General features: G+C 41.0%; 1 protein-coding gene across 1 annotated transcript in view; it reads right to left on the bottom strand.

Moving 5' to 3' along the window:
* Window positions 1-4,507: 4,507 nt before the first annotated feature.
* The window catches only part of tmtc2a (transmembrane O-mannosyltransferase targeting cadherins 2a), a 57,010-nt gene continuing 42,521 nt past the window's right edge, over window positions 4,508-18,996 (bottom strand). Inside the window, exons 6-12 of the mRNA XM_085768865.1 lie at window positions 18,654-18,838; window positions 18,343-18,421; window positions 17,102-17,223; window positions 14,375-14,456; window positions 11,840-11,954; window positions 9,774-9,837; window positions 4,508-6,226 (exon numbers count right to left, since the gene is read on the bottom strand). Of these exons, the coding sequence (XP_085624991.1) occupies window positions 6,023-6,226; window positions 9,774-9,837; window positions 11,840-11,954; window positions 14,375-14,456; window positions 17,102-17,223; window positions 18,343-18,421; window positions 18,654-18,838 (851 nt within the window). The 3' untranslated portion in view covers window positions 4,508-6,022. The remainder of the gene's footprint in view (window positions 6,227-9,773; window positions 9,838-11,839; window positions 11,955-14,374; window positions 14,457-17,101; window positions 17,224-18,342; window positions 18,422-18,653; window positions 18,839-18,996) is intronic.

Here is an 18,996-nt window from a genome sequence, read left to right as displayed (position 1 = left end):
CATACTTAAAGGTTATAGTGTAGTTTCGGCTTTATTTTATTTTTTTAAACTCAAAATTACAATCACGGCGGGTGCAATTAAAACATGACTCAGACAAGCTGGATCGATGTTGGGTTGTTGTCGACATACATTTTCACCACAGGGCAATTAGTGACATTTAAGCTGGAAACTTCCATTCACAACTTAACTTAACATTGGCTGGGGTGTGTGCTTTATATAGCGTTTTGGCCACATCCTTGTATATAGACATCAATGAAAACACAATACTTATTAAGCTATTAAGCAATTAAAACATAACAATATTTTAAAGAATATACTGTATATTGAAAGGTAAGTATTGTTTGGGCTCTTGTTAGGGTAGCAATAGCAATGACTGCACTGTAGTGAAATGTTCAGCAGGGGTCACTGTTGACACAGGGAACATTTCAGAAGAGGAGCCGGTTCTCTTGGCACAGCTCTCCACTGGCTGGTCTACATTATGTGCAGCGGTTTCTAATGGCACATTTCTGCCATTAATCCTGCACAAAACTCCTTCAGGGTGAGTCAGCAGCTCATCAAAATATTTTCAAAGAGCCAGCAGTGCAACTCCATGCTGGCATCATAATCATTAAGCTCATCTACTCAAGCACTTAAACACAAATTTGACACGCTTCTTCTTTACTTGAGTACTTTAATTTTATGCAAGTTTATACTTCCACTCCACCTCATTTTATATAAGTTCATGCTTTTTTAAAAATGTATTTGCTTGACTTTAAAACAGTGAGCCCCAAATCTCCTGGCTTGTGACTCTTCACAAAAAAGCAGATGTCTGAGGAGTTCCACCAAAGAGACATTCCCCTCGTGATGTTTAAATTCACATTTCAGTTTTCAGGGTCAAAGAGGTTAAAGTTTGCAATATTTCTTAAGAAAAGCAAAGATTACTGAACAGTTGAACGAAATAAAAACAGATTGTACAACACAAGCTTGTATTTTCTTTTTTCCAACCCAACTAATCAGATTTAATTTGTGATGCTTTGGAGGGGCTGGTTGTGAACCAAGGGGCCTAAACCACTCAAGTGTAAATAAACTAGAACTACTTTTCCTGTGCTGATGTATTAACAATTTCACAGGGGCCCTTTTGCTGCAAAATGAGTAGGCTACTTTAACTTTAAATTGATTTTTTGAAAATATATCTCTACTTGTATTGCATGTAGTATTTCCACTTTGATGTATTGGTACTATCAAGAACTGAGCACGTCTTCCATGTGGTTACATTAAGAGTTTCTCTGTCCTTCGAATAAAAGCTGACACTTAACTACTGAAGGATTTGAGCAGCACTAAGGGCCACCATAGATAAGCTGTGCCTTATTCCAGCAGAGTCTCTGCAATGAGTTAATGACTACTATTACTGTTCCACTTGATTCACTTTAATTGCATTTTGAACCACTGAGCTGTTGTTTTTGTTTTGGACTTTGTTGTATGATCGATTGGGTAAATGATCTGCATGCAGGGACTTGCCTGACCATCCTTCAAATCATTAGTTCAGAGTTGTTTGTTCCCTTTTAATGTGCTTGATATCACGCCCCTGTGTTTATGTTGCCATCCTTTTCATTTGAACTTTATCTATTGTCCCTGCACTTCAGTCTGCTGAAACATCAAGACTTAAGGCACCAGCCATATGTTCCCCTTGTCCACACATGCATACCTTGCCGGTGTAGTGGAAGGAAATCTTTCATCTGTCCTGGGCCTACGTAACTTCCTTCCCTATAGTATAGTTTTAGTGCCTTACATAACCATGTAGGTGCAGGTGTTGCTCCCACCATTAGAAGTAATTTCTACCGGATATATAGCCCCCATTCACAGATGTGGCCATGTGTGACAAACTTTGATCTCCTGCACGACGGAGGCGCTTTACAGTTAAGTTGGGCGTAAAATCGAGTAACAAGAAAAAGATTTCACTGGTTTCTACAAGAGAGGATCCAGTGGGCTATTTCCCCTCTCTTAGGCACCACTCCCTGGCAGGAGCAAGAGTTTATCAAACTGTTTCCTCATTGGGTGTTAAGTTAGTGTGACCTGGGAAATCCACAGGAAAGATGAAGTCGGACAAATAAATAGAGAAAATCTGTTTCTTTTTCAACACAATGGTGATAAGGCATTGGCTTCATGTACTATTCTAATGATCTTTCCTGGATAGACAATAGCTGTAAAACTGTGGTGTGAATTCCTTACCAAATTCACACTAGATTTCAGATTTTATGAATTTTTGGTAATATTTTTAATGAAAGGAGATAATAATTTTTGTATAAGAATTTAACACATTACAAATATTAAATTACATTATTTAGCCTCTAACTCTAACCCTAACCCTAAGAAACAATAATATGACATTGCTGTCCAGTGAAATTTATATCAAGAAGAAGATGCATAATTTATATAGCAAAGAAAATCAAAATGACTTCCACATACTCAGATAGCGTGCAACATTTCATAGCCCAGTGCACATTATGTTTATGTGGCTTTTTATTGGCACAATATTGATAGTTTTTATCAATGGAACTGTTTTCCAGAGCCAGGCCATCATTTCTCTGTAAACTACTTGAGATGTTTTAATTGGTCCTATGGGTAAGTTGGACAGATTCACTGATGAGACTTGCAGATGGTGTTTCAAAGTACGCTTCTTTCTACGCATGACAAACACATTGATCCTGAGTATTACCATTACATAGAAAATATGTCTTTGTGAACTTGTCCCATCATAAACTTTGAAACATTTGAAAGTGGGACTTTGAGTTTTTGCATGTCAATAACTGAGTCAAATTTGATATCTTCTGAAATATTCCCAGCCTGGTGCGTGCTCCAAGTCTGGCGTGTGATTAGAAACTCTTTGATGTCTGCTTGATCAGATGATGTCAACATGTTGAGTCTGTGAATCGACCAAGTCTAATTAGTGGATCCTCTAAGAGAACTGAGTAAGAGTGTGTCACATAGAGAGACAGAGATAAGCTATTCTGTTATATAGCTACAGTGGAACCAAGACTGGGTAACACGACTGGAAAATGGGTTTCTTTCCACATGTGTTTAACATTTGAAACAGTAAAAAATATTATATCTGGTAATCTCAGTTCAGGAAATCAACTACTGCTGCTATAGTACTCAGGGATGGTGCTCTTCTCCCTGCATCATATTAGATTTTTTAGCAGTCAATAATTCTCTTCCTGCTCCATTGCATTAATTTTTTGCTAATTTTATGCTGAATTAAACTCAATCCTGCTGCTGTTGCCATGGTATTTTGTATGCCAGATTGCCTGGAAATAGTACTATAAATAGTGCTGTACCTTAGCTGCTCCAAGTCGCTCTGTTCTGCCATCACTCATTATCAGCTGTTTGTCACATCTGTACAAATCTGTTGTCGGCACCTTGGGACCTCAGCTGTTCTCAGATCCTGAGAACCTGCTTGACTTCACAGACAAATCTGCCACTTGTTCTTCTAGCATTAATATCCTTGAGTTCATGTTTGGGTTCAACTGCAAGTTTGTGTGCTGTGAGCCATTAGGCTGCAAAGTTGGTGTACATTAGCTTTAAGGCATGTAAACAGCTCTTCTCTCTGCAGCAAATCTGTCTCACTAGTTGCTGTTTTTTTTATTTTACTATTTAACAGTCTGTTAATTTCAAGCAATTCATTGTAAACCTAATATTCAATAGTCACACTCACATACGAATACGAATTACTTTATTAATCCCCAAAAGGAAATTCATTTGTCTGTCGACAGCTCATCAAGCATTTGCAGAAGAATAAAAAAAAAAGATGGCTGAAGGTACAAATGATCTTCTTTCTGATTGGTTCAATCTGTGTTTTCTCATCTAGGAATGGACTCTTTGTGACGGATGTTTAGCGGACATGTAAAAAAAAGAAAGATGATATTGAGCTAGAAAAGAGAATAAATAGGGATGAGTCAAAACCATTAAAACTCCAAACCAGGAAGCAATACCAAAACCTAAATGTGAAGGATACATAAAAAAATGTACTGGTATATAACAGAGATATAAATTCATATTCAAAATACAGAAAGCAGATTACTTTTGGGGGCATGAATGTAGGATAGGCAATGAAATGTAGGATATGTAGTTGAGGTGTATGTATTTTGACTAGCTATTCTTCTCATTTTTCTGTATGGAAACTCAAATTTTGGAATATAATGATACCATGTACAGTATGAAAGGTTTTAGTAACGCCTGCCTTGCTCTCATATTGTTCACTGTTGTCTGTGCAGCCAAATTAGCATATAGCCAATTCTGGCACAATACATGTATTGAGCATTGTCCCTGTTAGATAAACAAAATAAAAAGTGGCAATAGAATCATGGACTGTGATGGACCGGTGATGTCACATTTCCTGGTTAGTATCGTCACAAGTGGGTCAGAGGGAGACAAATGTTAACTCTGTGTTTTCACATAAAGTGTATGTCCATGCACTGGCTGATGTTGGGTGACATAACTCTGGACACATCACACTGCTGAGAGCAAAAACAAAAAATCATGTTTTTATTATGGAAAAAGTTTCACTTTTCTTTACAAAACACAACACATTTCCAGCTATACATTTTCTATAATTTAACCAAACAATCACAATCATCAAAAAAACATCTAATATCATTTTAAGAAGCTCTCTCTGTGTCACAAAACTTATTCTGTGACAGGAACCACAACCTGATGTCCCTGAGCAGAGAGAAACAAAACCACATGATAAAAAAAAAACATTTTAATGTCATTGTCATGTTGCCTACTACGAGTGTATTTGGAGGACTGAGAGTGGGCGGGGCTAATGTGACAGTGAAATGGCACAGTGTTGGCTTTTTTCACATAAAATAACATTTCTTTAAACGTATTAATAAATTAAATCTGATCATTTGATCACATGAAATGAAACATCTTCATTTGACACAAGGAACACGACACATAAGTGACAACAGTTCTTTGCTTGGCACGAGAGGCGGAACGACTCAGTACAAGCTTTGGCACCGCTGAGGAGTTTTCTATAATCTGTCTTCATTTTTACAGTCACAAGCGTTTAAAATGCACCTGGTGCAAACCATCTGTGGTGACTTGGCTATTATGCATTATGATTTAACTTGTTTTTATCAGGTGGGACTAATGTACTACAGAGCACTGTGTTAGAGGGTAGTACCTGAAGATGTCTCAGCACTGGCATGCCTTTAATGCTATGTATTTAAGAGTAAAGTTCAAGGCTTGGTCACCCTGAGAGAAATGAATCAGGGATTTCTTCTTTTTTATTTTTAAATTTAAGACTCCTCTGATTTCACGAAAGAAGTTCTTCCTTTCTTCCTTTGTCAAAACCTGGCACCTGACTGCACCACTGACGGTTCACTGAACCTTAAGCTGGTTGCAGAGATCTGTCGAGTTCTTTGTAGAAGACTTTGCACAGTTCTTGTTTTCACGTGTAGTTTTTATTCCCCAAGACCTGTAACAAGATTTTGATGTGTAAAACCAGAGGAGTTCTCCTTTAAGACAACCCAGCAAATGATAGTCATTCACCCATCAGTGCTGACAACTTCAACAACACTAAACCTAACCCATTCTGCAGAAATAAGTTAAATACTTTTGCTACATCCTTGTTCAGATTAAGTGCTCTAAAACCCAAGATTTTAATTATAGCTCATATGTGAGATCTTCTACCTCGGCTTATTCTTTTTTTGGACATTGCAGCTATTTGCCTTTGACTTCACTGTATTAGCGGAGCATCTCAATACAAAATGCAATACAAAAGATGACATTAGTTTTAGTAGTTTGAGCCACCATACAGTAGCCATGGTAATGCACTGTTTTGGCAGAACCTGCCGCTTGATTCCCAAACATGCCGAGCATCAAACTGTCTCCTACAAGCATGACAGGCCACAACTCTACAGGAACTGTCTTTCCTGTCTCGTACAGAGAGCTTTTAGCTTCCAGCTCCGTCCTGCTTCATTCTCTGCAGGACTCGACATCACCGCTGAGGGAGCGGTGCAGCAACACTCTCCCCGTTCGTTCAAAGGTCGCCCTTGTGCATCCCGAGCCCATGCTTAGTCCTGAGTCCCTGCCTCTCCATGATGTTCCACAGCTTACGCAGGTTGGACTGGGTAATGACATCATCGGGTTTGAGCTGAAGTGCACGCAGGTAGTTGGCCTCTGCCTCAGGAAGTTTCCCGTTCAGGTGGAGGATGGCACCGAGGTTCATCAGAGCAGCCGGGTACTAAGAGAGGGCAGAGGGTCAAAACATAAAGCTATAATTATCAAGATGGTGAGGTGTTCGGGTGCTGAGTAACAGGATCGCTGCACTTGTGGGAGCTGTGTCGACCTTGAATTTATCTATTTGGGGACTATTTTAAACTCGCCCTTCTCAGTTCTACATCTAACACAGTAATGTGAGACATTAATGCACTTTTCTAAAATGAAGAAAATCTAATAGGCTATAATTCTTTTTTTTTTTACCCCACTGCAATCTGAATCTCACTCACAGCGCAGCAGCAGCCATGGCCAAAGACAAAATATGTCCTTTGACAGTGCCGCAGTGAATAATAAGCTTCAAGTTGTGTGTGGGCAAGTGTTAAGTAGCTATTTTTTCTTTTTGGTAAAAACCCATTTAGAGGCGTGTTTCTGGGGTTCCATTTAATAAAATACCATCTGGTCCTGAATACTTTACCAGCGATCAAATCCAGGTCATACACATGACTCCCAGCAAGACATAACAAACACACCCAAATGTCATCCTAAAAGTCATCTGCACCTCATCCCCCCCCAGACCCGGGCCTTGTTCCCAGGCCTGCGTCGTCACTGCATGACATATGCTTAACAACTTGGCAACCAGTTCACAGATTGTGCGTCTCTTCTTAACCCTGATGTTTCGCTCATCCACGTCCACATTCCACTTCTTAAGCAGCGGTAAAGCCAAGATGGGAGTGGCTGTTTTTTCATCCAATATAACAAATTAATGCTTACGGAGCTGGAAGATTCCCAGCAAAAGATAATGGAAAATCAATAAATGAATGCAGTTTTACAGCAAGAGGGGCTGCAATACTTTTTTCTTTTTTTAAATTCTCACCTAGTGCAAAGAATAAATGTATTAAGTAGCTATATTTCAGAGCACTTCAAAACCTTGCTCTGATTTTTTTTTAACCACTGAGGAGCTTTGTAAGCAGTCCAGACATACTAAGCCAGACAAATGAGGGTCCCTTTGTCATTCTAAATAACTGAGCGAGAAACAGTGTGTACAATCTGGGCTAAATCACACCAGAAGGGATCAGGGGACAGACGAAACAGAGCCGTGTTTACACGTATTCTGTGTATGGAAGAAAGCAGCCCGCAATAAGTCAGTAAATTCCTTGTACTGTATCTCCTTTGACTGAGAGTACTTCTGAGGGGTGGGTCAGTCTTTGCTCACAGAGATGAAACAGATGTATGCTCTTGACCTTCAGTGAGCTGGATATGCTGTATTTTTTATGTATTATTTAGTGTTTTCAGATAAGATTTGCCTCTGATCTGCAGCTTTTTAGATGCACCCTGCCTTATGAGCCACAGTCACATTGGAGTCAAACTATTGGTAGTGATTATGGTCTGCATTTTTTCTTTAATGAGCATTAAATGTATCTACATTCTGTAATTACCTTTCTTATAGGTGGCATCGTAAGGGACGGATTCTGAATGTAACCAGAATAACTTTGTTTATTGTTTTCTTTCTTGACACGGCACTAACTTACTGCTGCTGCTGCTTCAAATGAAATACTTTCTACTTTTTCAGCACTTTGTCAGTAGATCAGTTTTAATTGTAACCAGGAGCAACTGCAGGGAAGGTGTTAGATGTTGAGCTGCAGGTGACAGTCTGTACACCTCCAAACTCCTCAGTGACTGAACCAACTGCTGTTGTGTAACAAACTTGCTGCTCCACACACAAGACCTTTGTTGCAATTATTTTTTACCGACTTCCTCATTAAAATAAAGTGTTTGTCTGTCTGCTCGTCGTTCCAAATTGTACCTGCTGTTCCCACGGTAACCACAGTTTCAATTAATTAGGACAAAAATCTTAAGGATTAGAATTTAGAGCTGTAAAGAAAAACTTTACTCCAATGTGAGTTCATTGTGACGGAAGAGCACACGCTTTAGGCCAACTATTCATCTTCCACAGTCAGTAAACATCTCCTTCTCTGCTCAGAGAGTTGAACCTTCGTCTGAGTGCTGTCAATAAAGCGTTTCAGTCTTGTGCGCGTAAAATGAAAAACTCCCCGGCACCTTTCTCTGGAGGCACATGGTTATTGCCTTTCTCAGCACGTAGAGCCAGCGCTGAATCTTTCATGACCTGAAAGCCGCTGGATTAAGTTGATATTTGAGAGACTGTCATTCACTAAGCAGACGTGTGCAGGGAAAATGTCATAGACAAGAGCTGCTTTACTTGTGACAAATGACAAGAGGAGCCTTCAGTGCGTCTGAATGTGCACATGAAGCCGCCAACACTGAATTACAATGACTGTGACTGTGATGTATCCTATTTTTTCTTTTAAAGAATTAGATATAAACACTGGGCTTTCCAAAATTAAAATGGACAACCGGCATTCTTCTCCCCTATGTTTTACTCAGCTTTTAAGGCTTAAACTGGATATAAACAGACAGGCAGACATAATCTAAAAAGAGCCAGATGCTATAAAGCATGATCCCAACTTGCAATAATCCCTCGGGGTATACTCGCTGTGCAGCTGGGGGTACGTGGAGAAACTATAGAGTAGCTGCACTAATTTGTAGAAAACTGAAATAAACGCCACAACGCGATCTGCAACCTTTAAGAGTGTGTCAAAACTAGTTAGCAAACTAGCAGAGAATGCTAAACAGTTGAAGCTAGTTAGAGAAATAACAGATGAACGATTGAAACAGATGACAGCTGAAGTTAGCCATGTGAAAAATGGCTTAACTAAGCAGAACATCAATTTTGATGTTGTTAAAAAACATCTATTTTAAAATGAGTTAAAGAAGAAGAGACGACAAGTGGTGGGAAGGGGTGCTTGAGTTCATTTTGACAGAGCCGTGTGGTTACATCAGAAACACTGCTACATTCAGGGTGTGGCGATATAAGACTAGTTACCCCAGTGAAGGGCATGAAGATGAAAGTCTAATCCTCTCTCCTGACTGAACTGGCAACATAAATCACAGAGCAGACCGTCACCACGCAGACTAACATGACAAATGAGCGCAGGAAGCTCCATCTCAGTCTCGTCTTAAAACACAGGGATTTCTATGACTCTAAATTAGCCGCTCCCAGACCGGCCCCGTGCACCCGTTTCCTTTCAAGTGACTGATTCATATAAGGCAGAGACGGGATATAATGGCCCCCGACTTCCTCAAGCGCATGTGTTGACATGATATCGCATAAGGGTCTGTCTGTTTAACTATACTATGATGATCAAGTGTGCACTCCGAGGCTGGGTGCGTGACGGGAACCACATTTCTCTTTGGGATGTTGGTGTTTGCATAAGCACATCGAGGCACCAGCTCACAGGAATGAAGTATGCACAGTTTCCATTTCAGATGCAGCTCTATCACTTTGCCAGGAACAACAGCACTATAACATAATGTCAGAATGATGGGTAATACATAGTATGTTGTAAATGGAATTTACAGTGCAGACATGTGTGTGTGTGTGTGTGTGTGTGTGTGTGTGTGTGTGTGTGTGTGTGTGTGTGTGTGTGTGTGTGTGTGTCTGTGTTTGCATATCCATGATAAGTGCTAACAGGCTCGCCAGTCCAGGTACTTACATCTGGTCTGAGGCTGGCTGCTCGCTCATACTGCCTCTCTGCTGCCTCATTTAGACTGGCCTGCCTGTAGAGAGGGATGAACAGAAGGTAGAGAGAATAAAACTGTGCACGTAATAACTCAATTCATATGAATAATACTCCACTAATAATAAAAAAATGACTGATAATTGTATTCATTAATTTTATACAGTACAACTAATCACATGAATTACTGTAATTAGAGTCCACCATTCACTGCCAGTGTTAATTGGTAATATTACTTGGAATAAAGCATATTGTTTCCATCTAAAGTCACTTCCCTCTACTGGAAAAAAAATCTATATGGTCCATGAAAATTGTAGGTTGTGAATTTTTGCATACTTTATCACAACATGTAAACATTTAGCGTTGTATTCAATCACAGAATAGTCATAATTACACCACATGACAGTATATCCTTTTGATACCTATTTATTCATTAATGTCCAATTGTTATTATTATTATTTTATTAACATACAGTTGTTTTACATCAAATGTCTTTGTTCTTTACTGAGATTTCATATATTTTGGAAAATTTGTGGTTAATTTCTCACTGAATAACAATAAATCATAACCACATCTTAGTATTTGATCCTACAGACAAAGCTGTTTCTCACAATGCTAAAAGTGTGGAGTTTTTTTTTTAAAATTCAGGAACATCTGAATAAATGAACGAGTACACCCAGTAATATGTTAGCCAATGGGTAGTACAGCTCGTTCTTTGACTGCGCCAATGTGTAAATCGTTTTTGATGTGGGCTTGTAGAACACTTTGGCTTCTAACAGAGCCATTAGATAACTGTGTCAAGTGATTAATATCTTTGGTAAGTACATGTGAAATTGCTGATAATGCAGTTTAAAGCTCATTTCGGAGCACCGATTCACCACATTAGGCAACAGTTAATGTGCTCCATACATCTGATTTCATCCTGAGAGTACATGAGCCTGACTTTGAATGTGCCAAAGTTAACACAGTCAAATAAATCACTCTCTCCTGACATGGTTAATAACATTTCTACGATTAGGATTTAAGTAAAATATGTCTTCGATATACTGGGTTCGGCTAATATCATAATCATCATCTTAAAGTGTCCAACTCAGGAAGTCAGGTTTAGAGGAAAATACAGTAGGATTAATCTTAAACATGCAATTAAAAATAAACAGCTTTGTTGTTAAATCATTTAACACATTGCCATCATTCTATCTACAGGACCCTCCTGTTTATAGTCAGTCAATATACAAATGTCCACTTAAAAAAGGAGCCAAGATTTCTAACTCACTTTTATTATCATTGCAGCAGCTTTAGCGTTAAATCCAGCTAATGACAGGTGTGTGTCGTATTTATGAAACTCTAATCCTAATCCATTTGGATTCATGTCACAGAGAGTCTCAGCAGTCAGACCAGAACACAGTGGAATAATCTGTCATTTAGATTTACTCCTAACGTTTCCAAGAGCAAACCTCAGCCAAAACCCTGAGACTTTTAACTTTTTACAAATCCTCTGTGGTGTTGCTTTCATGGTGGATGCTAGAGAGCAGTAATGACTTTACCAGATATGTAGAGCAAAAAGGAATTAAGGCACATTGCTCCAATATTCCCTTCAGTTGCTAGGAGTAGAGGACATTTCCAGTCTCTTTTGACACCTTTAAAGACTTATAAGCTGTCTGTGCACGTGCTTGCCAAACTTTAAGGGAAAATTCTCCTATGCTTTCTTTACAATCCCCGGACTGATACCTCACCATGATGAACTGAACCTGTAATTCTGTTTATATGTGTAATACATTATAGGTTTTATGGCAGCTATTTGCAAAGAGAGAACATACATCCTATAGGTATAATTTATATTTCAAAGTTGGTTATGAAATGGCAGTGGTACAAAATAAACCCCACAAACAGTGAAGCAGCACTGCAGCAAAACTCTGTATTTCAAGAACCCCAACAATTTCTTGAAGTAAAAGCTCAGTCAATTTTCTGCACTGCATGCTCTTTCAAGTAGGGAAACTCCATTTGTAAGCGGTTGTTGTTGTATGTCAGCGGTTTAGCCAACCTTAGCATGTGAGCAGCACTGAAAACCACATCAAACTCTGAGCTGTCCAGCTCCGCAGCTCTCTCTGCCATCTCTGCGGCCTCGCCAAGACGAGACTGCTCCAGCAGAAACTGACCTGAAAAACAGAAAGATGTGCTTGTTACTGGGGCACAGCAGAAGTCTTTAAACCCTGAGCTAGTTTTGCTTTGGGGATGGCAACAATAATCCATGTGTATTTGGAAACTCTTAACTAAGATGCCAGAATAGTAAAGACTTTGCTTCCAGAAAATCAGCTTGCTTATCATTGTAAGCATTATGCTGAAATTAGCATTTAGTTTTAGTTCAAAGATTAGTTAGTTAGTTTAGCCTTACAGATGGAAACACTGTTGGCTCATTAGTTTGTTAGTCATTTAACCCCTTAAAACTGGACTAAAGTATCTCTACACAAGAAACCATTAGCAACATATTAGTATTTAGTATACTCTAAATTAAAATGCTAAAAATGCATTATGTGTAAAGATAGAAGTGTTGGTCATAGCAGTTCTGCTTAGTCTTTTAGCCATGATAGTTGGTCAGCTAGCTTAGGGAAGGCAACAATGATCTGTTGATTGATTGATGATTACCACTGAAGTCCAGACTAAAATATGCCATTTGCATTACAAACATACTACAAGGCATACAACGCTAAATGGTAAGCCATCTACTTCCTGAAAATCAGCATGCTGACATTGAAAGTTAGTTCAAAGATAGAGGCACTGTCATGGGCCTAGACATAGGATTTTTGTTTGTTTGCTAAGAAAAATATTCATTAATTCTTCTAACTTTTAACTTAAGTATTAGGCTATTACTGCGTTCAAGACAACTTGGATGTACCGAAGAAGTCAGGACTCCAACTCGGAAATTTCCGACAACATAGCGTTCACACTACGGGTTAACTCAGAGGAGAAAAACATGTATGCCCGAAAGAAGTTTGGCATATTGTGGCTGATTGCTGAACACGAAAAATATTTGCAGCAGCAATTTATGCTTATCATTTCGACTTTCGAGTTTGACGCTGTTCTATTCATTTTTCACATCTCTTTTTTCCGGGTTGTGAATTGTACGCAGCATATGTTATACTAAACTGCATGGAAATGGTACTGAGGGGACAGGGAAGGAAACAAAAGCAACAACAGGCAAAGATGGAGATTGATGGAGGAGACAAAGGGAGATGACTGGATGTGGCGAAAAGGCACGACGCCACATGAAATGCAAAAGGAGTCAGGGAAAAGCGATGGAGAAGCGAGACAGCGAGAAAGTGATGGGTTGTTGTTTTGTTGGACAGCGGCTGTGAGAGCGCTGATGAGACGGAGGTATTTCCCTGTGTTTTCCTGTGGGAGAGCGGCCACCTGGTGTTGCACCCACAAGTGCCTGCCGCAGTGGCTATAAATCAGGAGAGCCTGGGCACAGATGTTGCTCACTGTGGGATGAGGGGAATGTGGGGAGGCTCCGTTGAGGTGTGTGTCCGTTGGCTTCTCTTACACTGAAAGCTTTTGCTTGGATGCAGCCGAAGCTGATTTATTTATAACCGGGTCGTATAAGGGACAGTTTGCATTAAAATGTGTTGCTGTGAACAATGGCAGGAAAGGGGGGGCTTGTCTCAGCTATCACCCTCAGTGTCCTCACTTCCCTGCACGCTCTCATGTGTGTGTCTTTGTGTGTGCATCCGCTGTGTTATAATATGGACAGATATCATCGCTCACACCTGGAGCTCATCCAGTGGACCTCGGGTAGCTAAAGGAGCCAGATTTGCGATAAAAGGAGAGGACCAGACCAAATAAACATCACCTATAGCAAGAAGTTACAAGATAACACAGAAAAACAGATAGGCAGAGAATGGGAAAGACTGGAAGAAGGGGAAACAGCTCATTCCAAAAACAGCAACACACCCCTCACCAGGGAGAAAACTAAACTCAAACCCCAAGATATCCAGCACAGAGAAAGCACCAGGAGGAATGGAGAGCGATAAGGAAGAAGAGAAAGGGACAACGCACAATGGTGCTTTCAGCGAGACAGGACAGATTTCATTTCCTATGAATATCCTGGAGATAGGGACACGGAGCAGCGAGAAGCCTGTTCCTCCTCACCGATATGAAACGCAGCATTAACAACGGCTCAGGAGGAACGTGGTATCATGTGTTACAAATGGTAAACACTGTACTCTGATCCTGCCTCCTCAGCTCAGATAAACATAGCATACATGCCTGTTTGTATACGCGTTCGCCGCCATCTGCAAAGCCTCAGACAGCTCCAAACGCTCCCAGCACTGATACCAACCAATAAATTAAATGACAGGGCATTACCGCAACCATTTTTTAGGAAATGTGATAAAAAAACAACGACAGGCTACATAAGCAATGAGCTTGGATCCAGCACCAAGGACTTAGTATATTTAATGACTCAAGATGAAATTTTTTATCGCTCTGTCAAGCACATCCATATATTTCTGATTTGAATGCCAATTTTAAAACGGGCTTTGTTAAACAGGGGTTTACAATGTCTATAATCTCCTCTTACCATAGTGCATGTAGCAGTTTCCTTTTGTTGGGTCGAGCTGAATAGCTCTGAGAAAGTACTTCTCTGCTTCTGTCTTCTGCCCCTGGAAGAAAAAAAAGGAAGGAAATCATTATTTACATCTCATAATTTATTTATTTAATTTTTTCCCAGGGAAAGAAATTGTAGGAACCTTTTATTGTATAACTCAGAACTGAAGGTGCAGGCATGACAAGGAGGAAAAGGCCATCACTGAGCAGCTGGTGTAAGACACCTTTGTTGTCACTTTTCAGCGCGTAGGCTACTATCAAGACCTCCACCGACCTTAGACCGAAATAGGACGTGGAGTCCAGATGTGCAGCACAACTGTTCTCACGTAATAACTTTGCATCTAATTCTTAAGTGTTCAAACGTTTCTTCTGTTTGTCACCATTTAAACAGAAGAAGCATATAAGTCCTTTTCCCCCTAAGCTAATTTATGATTAACTGTAGCCCACAACAAAAAAAGGCTAAGCCTAATGGGATTATGAAATAACATGACTACAAATTATACTGTACAGCGTTAACAACATATTGTGTAGCTGGGTATCTTGTGATACAAAAAGCCTGTGATATTTTACTGTATCTGCTATGAAATGTGCACTGACATGCATCGGCTGAGGCATTGTAATCCTGCTGTTAGCTCTCAGCAGGAGCCTGATGCTCATAAAGAGCACAATGCCCCTCCTCCCACATCTGTCCTTTAAAGAAAAACCTCCAAGGTGTGCATGTGTGTGTGCGTGTGTGTGCACCTGCAACCAAACTGAGCGAGATATTACGTCTACGCACGAGGCTCAGCTTTCTCCACCTCTTCTCTTTCATGTCTCAGCACTGATTGCTTCCACATTGCCATATTGGACTTGCCATGCAATAAGAAATGAGAAGACTGGGCATATTAGGTTTGCTTGATTACCTTTTTTCCCCCGTGCCCACGATCGCTCTAAATGAGTGAGGGAATATTGGACCTGGATGGCTTATTTCACATTTTCTTTGGCTCTTTTCTCTTTACATTCAATTAAACCTTTTCCCCGGCCATCCATCAGAACTGAGAGCGGAGTTGTTCGGTCCAGTTCGGTTGGTGCGAGTCATCATTTAACAGACTCGTGAAACGTCAGCTTTAGTGTTATTTTTTATGGCCGTATGGGCTTCTTCTGTTTTTGCATTACCAAGCACAACGGGAGGCGGTGGTCTTCATTAGTGCTGAGTGTTTCTAGATACAAAGCTGAGGTTAAGTTAAGTCAGCTGACTGTTGACTGACCAAACAGCACTGCAGCACTATGGTTGGGGTGAACCACAGTACAAGACTCCAGGTTGACCTTTCCCTCCCCATGCCTGTGCTGTTGATTGACTTCGGCGGGACAGCCAAAAAAATGTAGCTGATGGAGTGATTCAATAAGGAAGCAGAGTAATTGCATTATAAGCCTGTCCACTGGCCCATTGTCCGGGGTCCATCCAATCTCCTGTTCCTTAAGCCCTGTAGTAGTGGAGGGGAGGGGGGGGGGGGGGGGGCTCTCTCTGTGAGTCAGGTCCCCGCATGGATCTGGAGCCCCGAGCCTGAGGGAGCACAGCAGATGTCCAGCCACACCGGGCGACTCTAATCTGAACCTGTGCTCTGTGCTCAAGGCGTGTGTGTGTGTGTGTCTTATGTATATCTTCAAAATCTTTCAACAAAGATGAGAAATAATCGACACTGAGGTTTAGAGCCGCTGAGGGTTGCAGCTGCGAGAGCGTCACAGGACGGCGCGGCAGGTCGGTTGCGTCTTTGCTCGGTATAGACCCGAGGCCGTGGAAGCGAAAGAGGTCAAACATCTCTAGAGAGGTTGTAAAAGGGCACACGGTTCAGCTCCCCACAAACTAAACTTGACTCAGCTGTGAACACATCTGCCGTCACATAAATGTGTTTTTGTTTTTTAAGGAGAAGGAGAGGTGCCGGGTGGACAGGAAGTGCACGAAATAAAATAAAAAAAACATTTGGGGGAAGTTGGGCAAACTTGCCTGCCCTTGATATCCTCTGATCCTCTGACGCACACACACACACACACACACATAAATATATATATATACAGGCACAGTGTGGGGCAGAAAAACACACAGATAATCTGGAACTCATCCAATCACAGAGAGATAGCTTTCATCTACACCAGACAAACTCCCCATGACCGTGACCTTCAGACATCAGACATGAATTTATGAAGCTTCTTTATAGCCGGTTGGCTTCAGTCCTGGACCAGGGGGTCGATCCAAGGTCGCCCCAAAAGCTGTTTAATGCAACATTTCTGTCTTAATTTCTCCTTTCCCGGAGAGTTATCCTCCTCACCTATTCCACCGGTGATGCTGGAGGTCAAACACCTTATTCATGAATGCAGCACAGTTTGTGTTTGACGTCTGATCAGAGGGAGCGGCGTTTGTTTAGCATGCACCTCTCAGAGTCTGAAGCTCACACACCTCATAACAATTATCGCAGTTCTTCAGGCTCTGCGGAGGAATCGATGGGATGGCTTTGCCTTGCTGCAATGTCCCATAAGTCACTCAATATGCATTATTCATCACTCCACTCTGCCACTTCAGGCTCCATTTAATTACACTCTGCCAGGTAGTTAACCACTGAAATCGTTAATAAGACAATGCTTGGTCTTGTTTCATGGTCCCCCCCTCCCTTCCTCTGTGTGTGTGTGTGTGTTTTTGTGTGTTTGTGAGTGTAATTAGACTTACAATGATGGACAGGAGTTTGCCGTAAGTGAGGTGGGCGGGGATGTGGTCAGGCTTGGCCCTGAGCGACTCTCTGTACCAGTGGCCAGCTTCCTCCAGCCTGTTCAGCCTCATGTAGGCCTCTCCTGAAAAACATTTTATTTGAGTAAAAAAACACAATAAAAGCAATTCCAACTGAAGAGAATTTTGCTATATATCTTTTTACTATAATTTCTTCCATATTTCTGATTAACGATGTGAACTTTGGCTGTTTTTCTTCATTTATTTTATTATCAGCAAACTCAACCCTGACCTAACTCATTTTTTTCTCTAATCTTTTGATAAAAAAAAAGAAAGAAGTTTTTTCATTTCAAAAAAATGTGATTTTTATCTTTTGACTCTCCCTACCCTGGTGCATGGATGAACAGTTAATATTAACAGTGTGTTTTCTAACAGGTGCAGGGCAGATAAAGGGCCTTGAACTCAGCATTCCTGACATGCTGAATAAACCCCAAACGCCGTTTTCTCTGCAAGAAAAATAGTTGTGCTTGAAGCCCTATGAGATTTTGTTTGATGTAACGACAATCTGTCGGCCCCCGGGGTAAAAACGACACGAGCTTCAACAAAGTTTCCCCTGGACATCGCAGTAACACAAACACTGCCCTCCTCCAACCCCTCCCTCCATCTGACAAAACACACTTCCTTTTCTCATCCAGCGTGTCCATGGAGCCCATGCAGACATCTCCCTGCAATCTCAGCTATGCCGTCAGGATGAGCTTCCAATAATGTAATTAGCGTTACAATAACAAAGAGAGGGATGTGATTTATTACATGGATTAGCTTCAGTCCTCTTCAAGAGGACACAAAGCCTGTCCGCACATTTATGAGCCTCGGCTCTGAAATCCAACAGGTGGTTCAAGTCCTACGAAGGTTTTGTTTGGCAATGAGTTCATGTCAATTTGTTTAATTCAATTCAAAGCTCAGATAAAGTGGAAGACCAACATCTGAAATGGAAACAAACATGGAAGATTCATCACTGAAGCCGGGGCCGAACTTGACCGAGGACAGTGCTGTTTTTGTTTTGTTTTTTTATAGAAAAAACCACAGACTATACAGCGGATGCAAATTTAACAACATGCACCGTGTGGTGATGTTACCACATCAAAATACAACACATTTACACTTCAAAGCAGGTATCAAATAAGTAGTGAATTTTTAATCCTGCCATTGCAGCGGGGGTGAAACAGGGTCCAACAGCGACTTACCCATCATGTTGAAAAGGCTGTGTGGTGCAAACTGTCTGGGCATTTTCTGCACGGCTTCCTTATAAACAGACAGGGCCTCCTGCGGCAGGGGGGAAACAGCGAACTTAGCAAGTCCAGTTCTTGTTTAACGTCAGCATTAACGCAGGCCTCGTAATTGATGAGGGACTCTTATTTTGTGCAAAACAGGCCTTTCTATTTACACAGTTGCATTTTCAAGGCTAAATGGCTGAGCTTATAGTCCGACATAGGAAAGTTTACTTGATTATTTAACCGCATATCTTCTGTCAGCTGCACAAACTACAAACACCAACCTCCTGCTGGCCCTGTTCATGGAGCAGTTTTCCCAGGTTGTACAGGCAGCTGGTGACCGAGCTCTTGTGGGCGTGGGGGTCCTTCAAGTTCTCATCAGGAATGTCAGCACAAGTGAGGAAGGTGCGTTTGGCCTCGTCCAGGTTGGCCTGGTTCATCAGGATGATTCCTGTGTTCAAGTAGGCCGCTGCAAGAGAGAGAGAGCGAGAGAGAGAGGGGTGGGGGTGTTAAAGCAAGATGGATACTATTCAAAACACAGACACAAGCACATTAGAGCCTGCTGTCGCCTGCACAATCACTGACAGGTCTTCAGGTCTAATATACACACTGACAGCAGACTACAAC

Source organism: Trachurus japonicus, chromosome 23, assembly GCF_045865225.1.
Source record: "Trachurus japonicus isolate A0001 chromosome 23, Traja_1.0".
Taxonomy (NCBI): Eukaryota; Metazoa; Chordata; class Actinopteri; order Carangiformes; family Carangidae; genus Trachurus; species Trachurus japonicus.
This window is presented reverse-complemented; position numbering and strand designations above follow the sequence as displayed.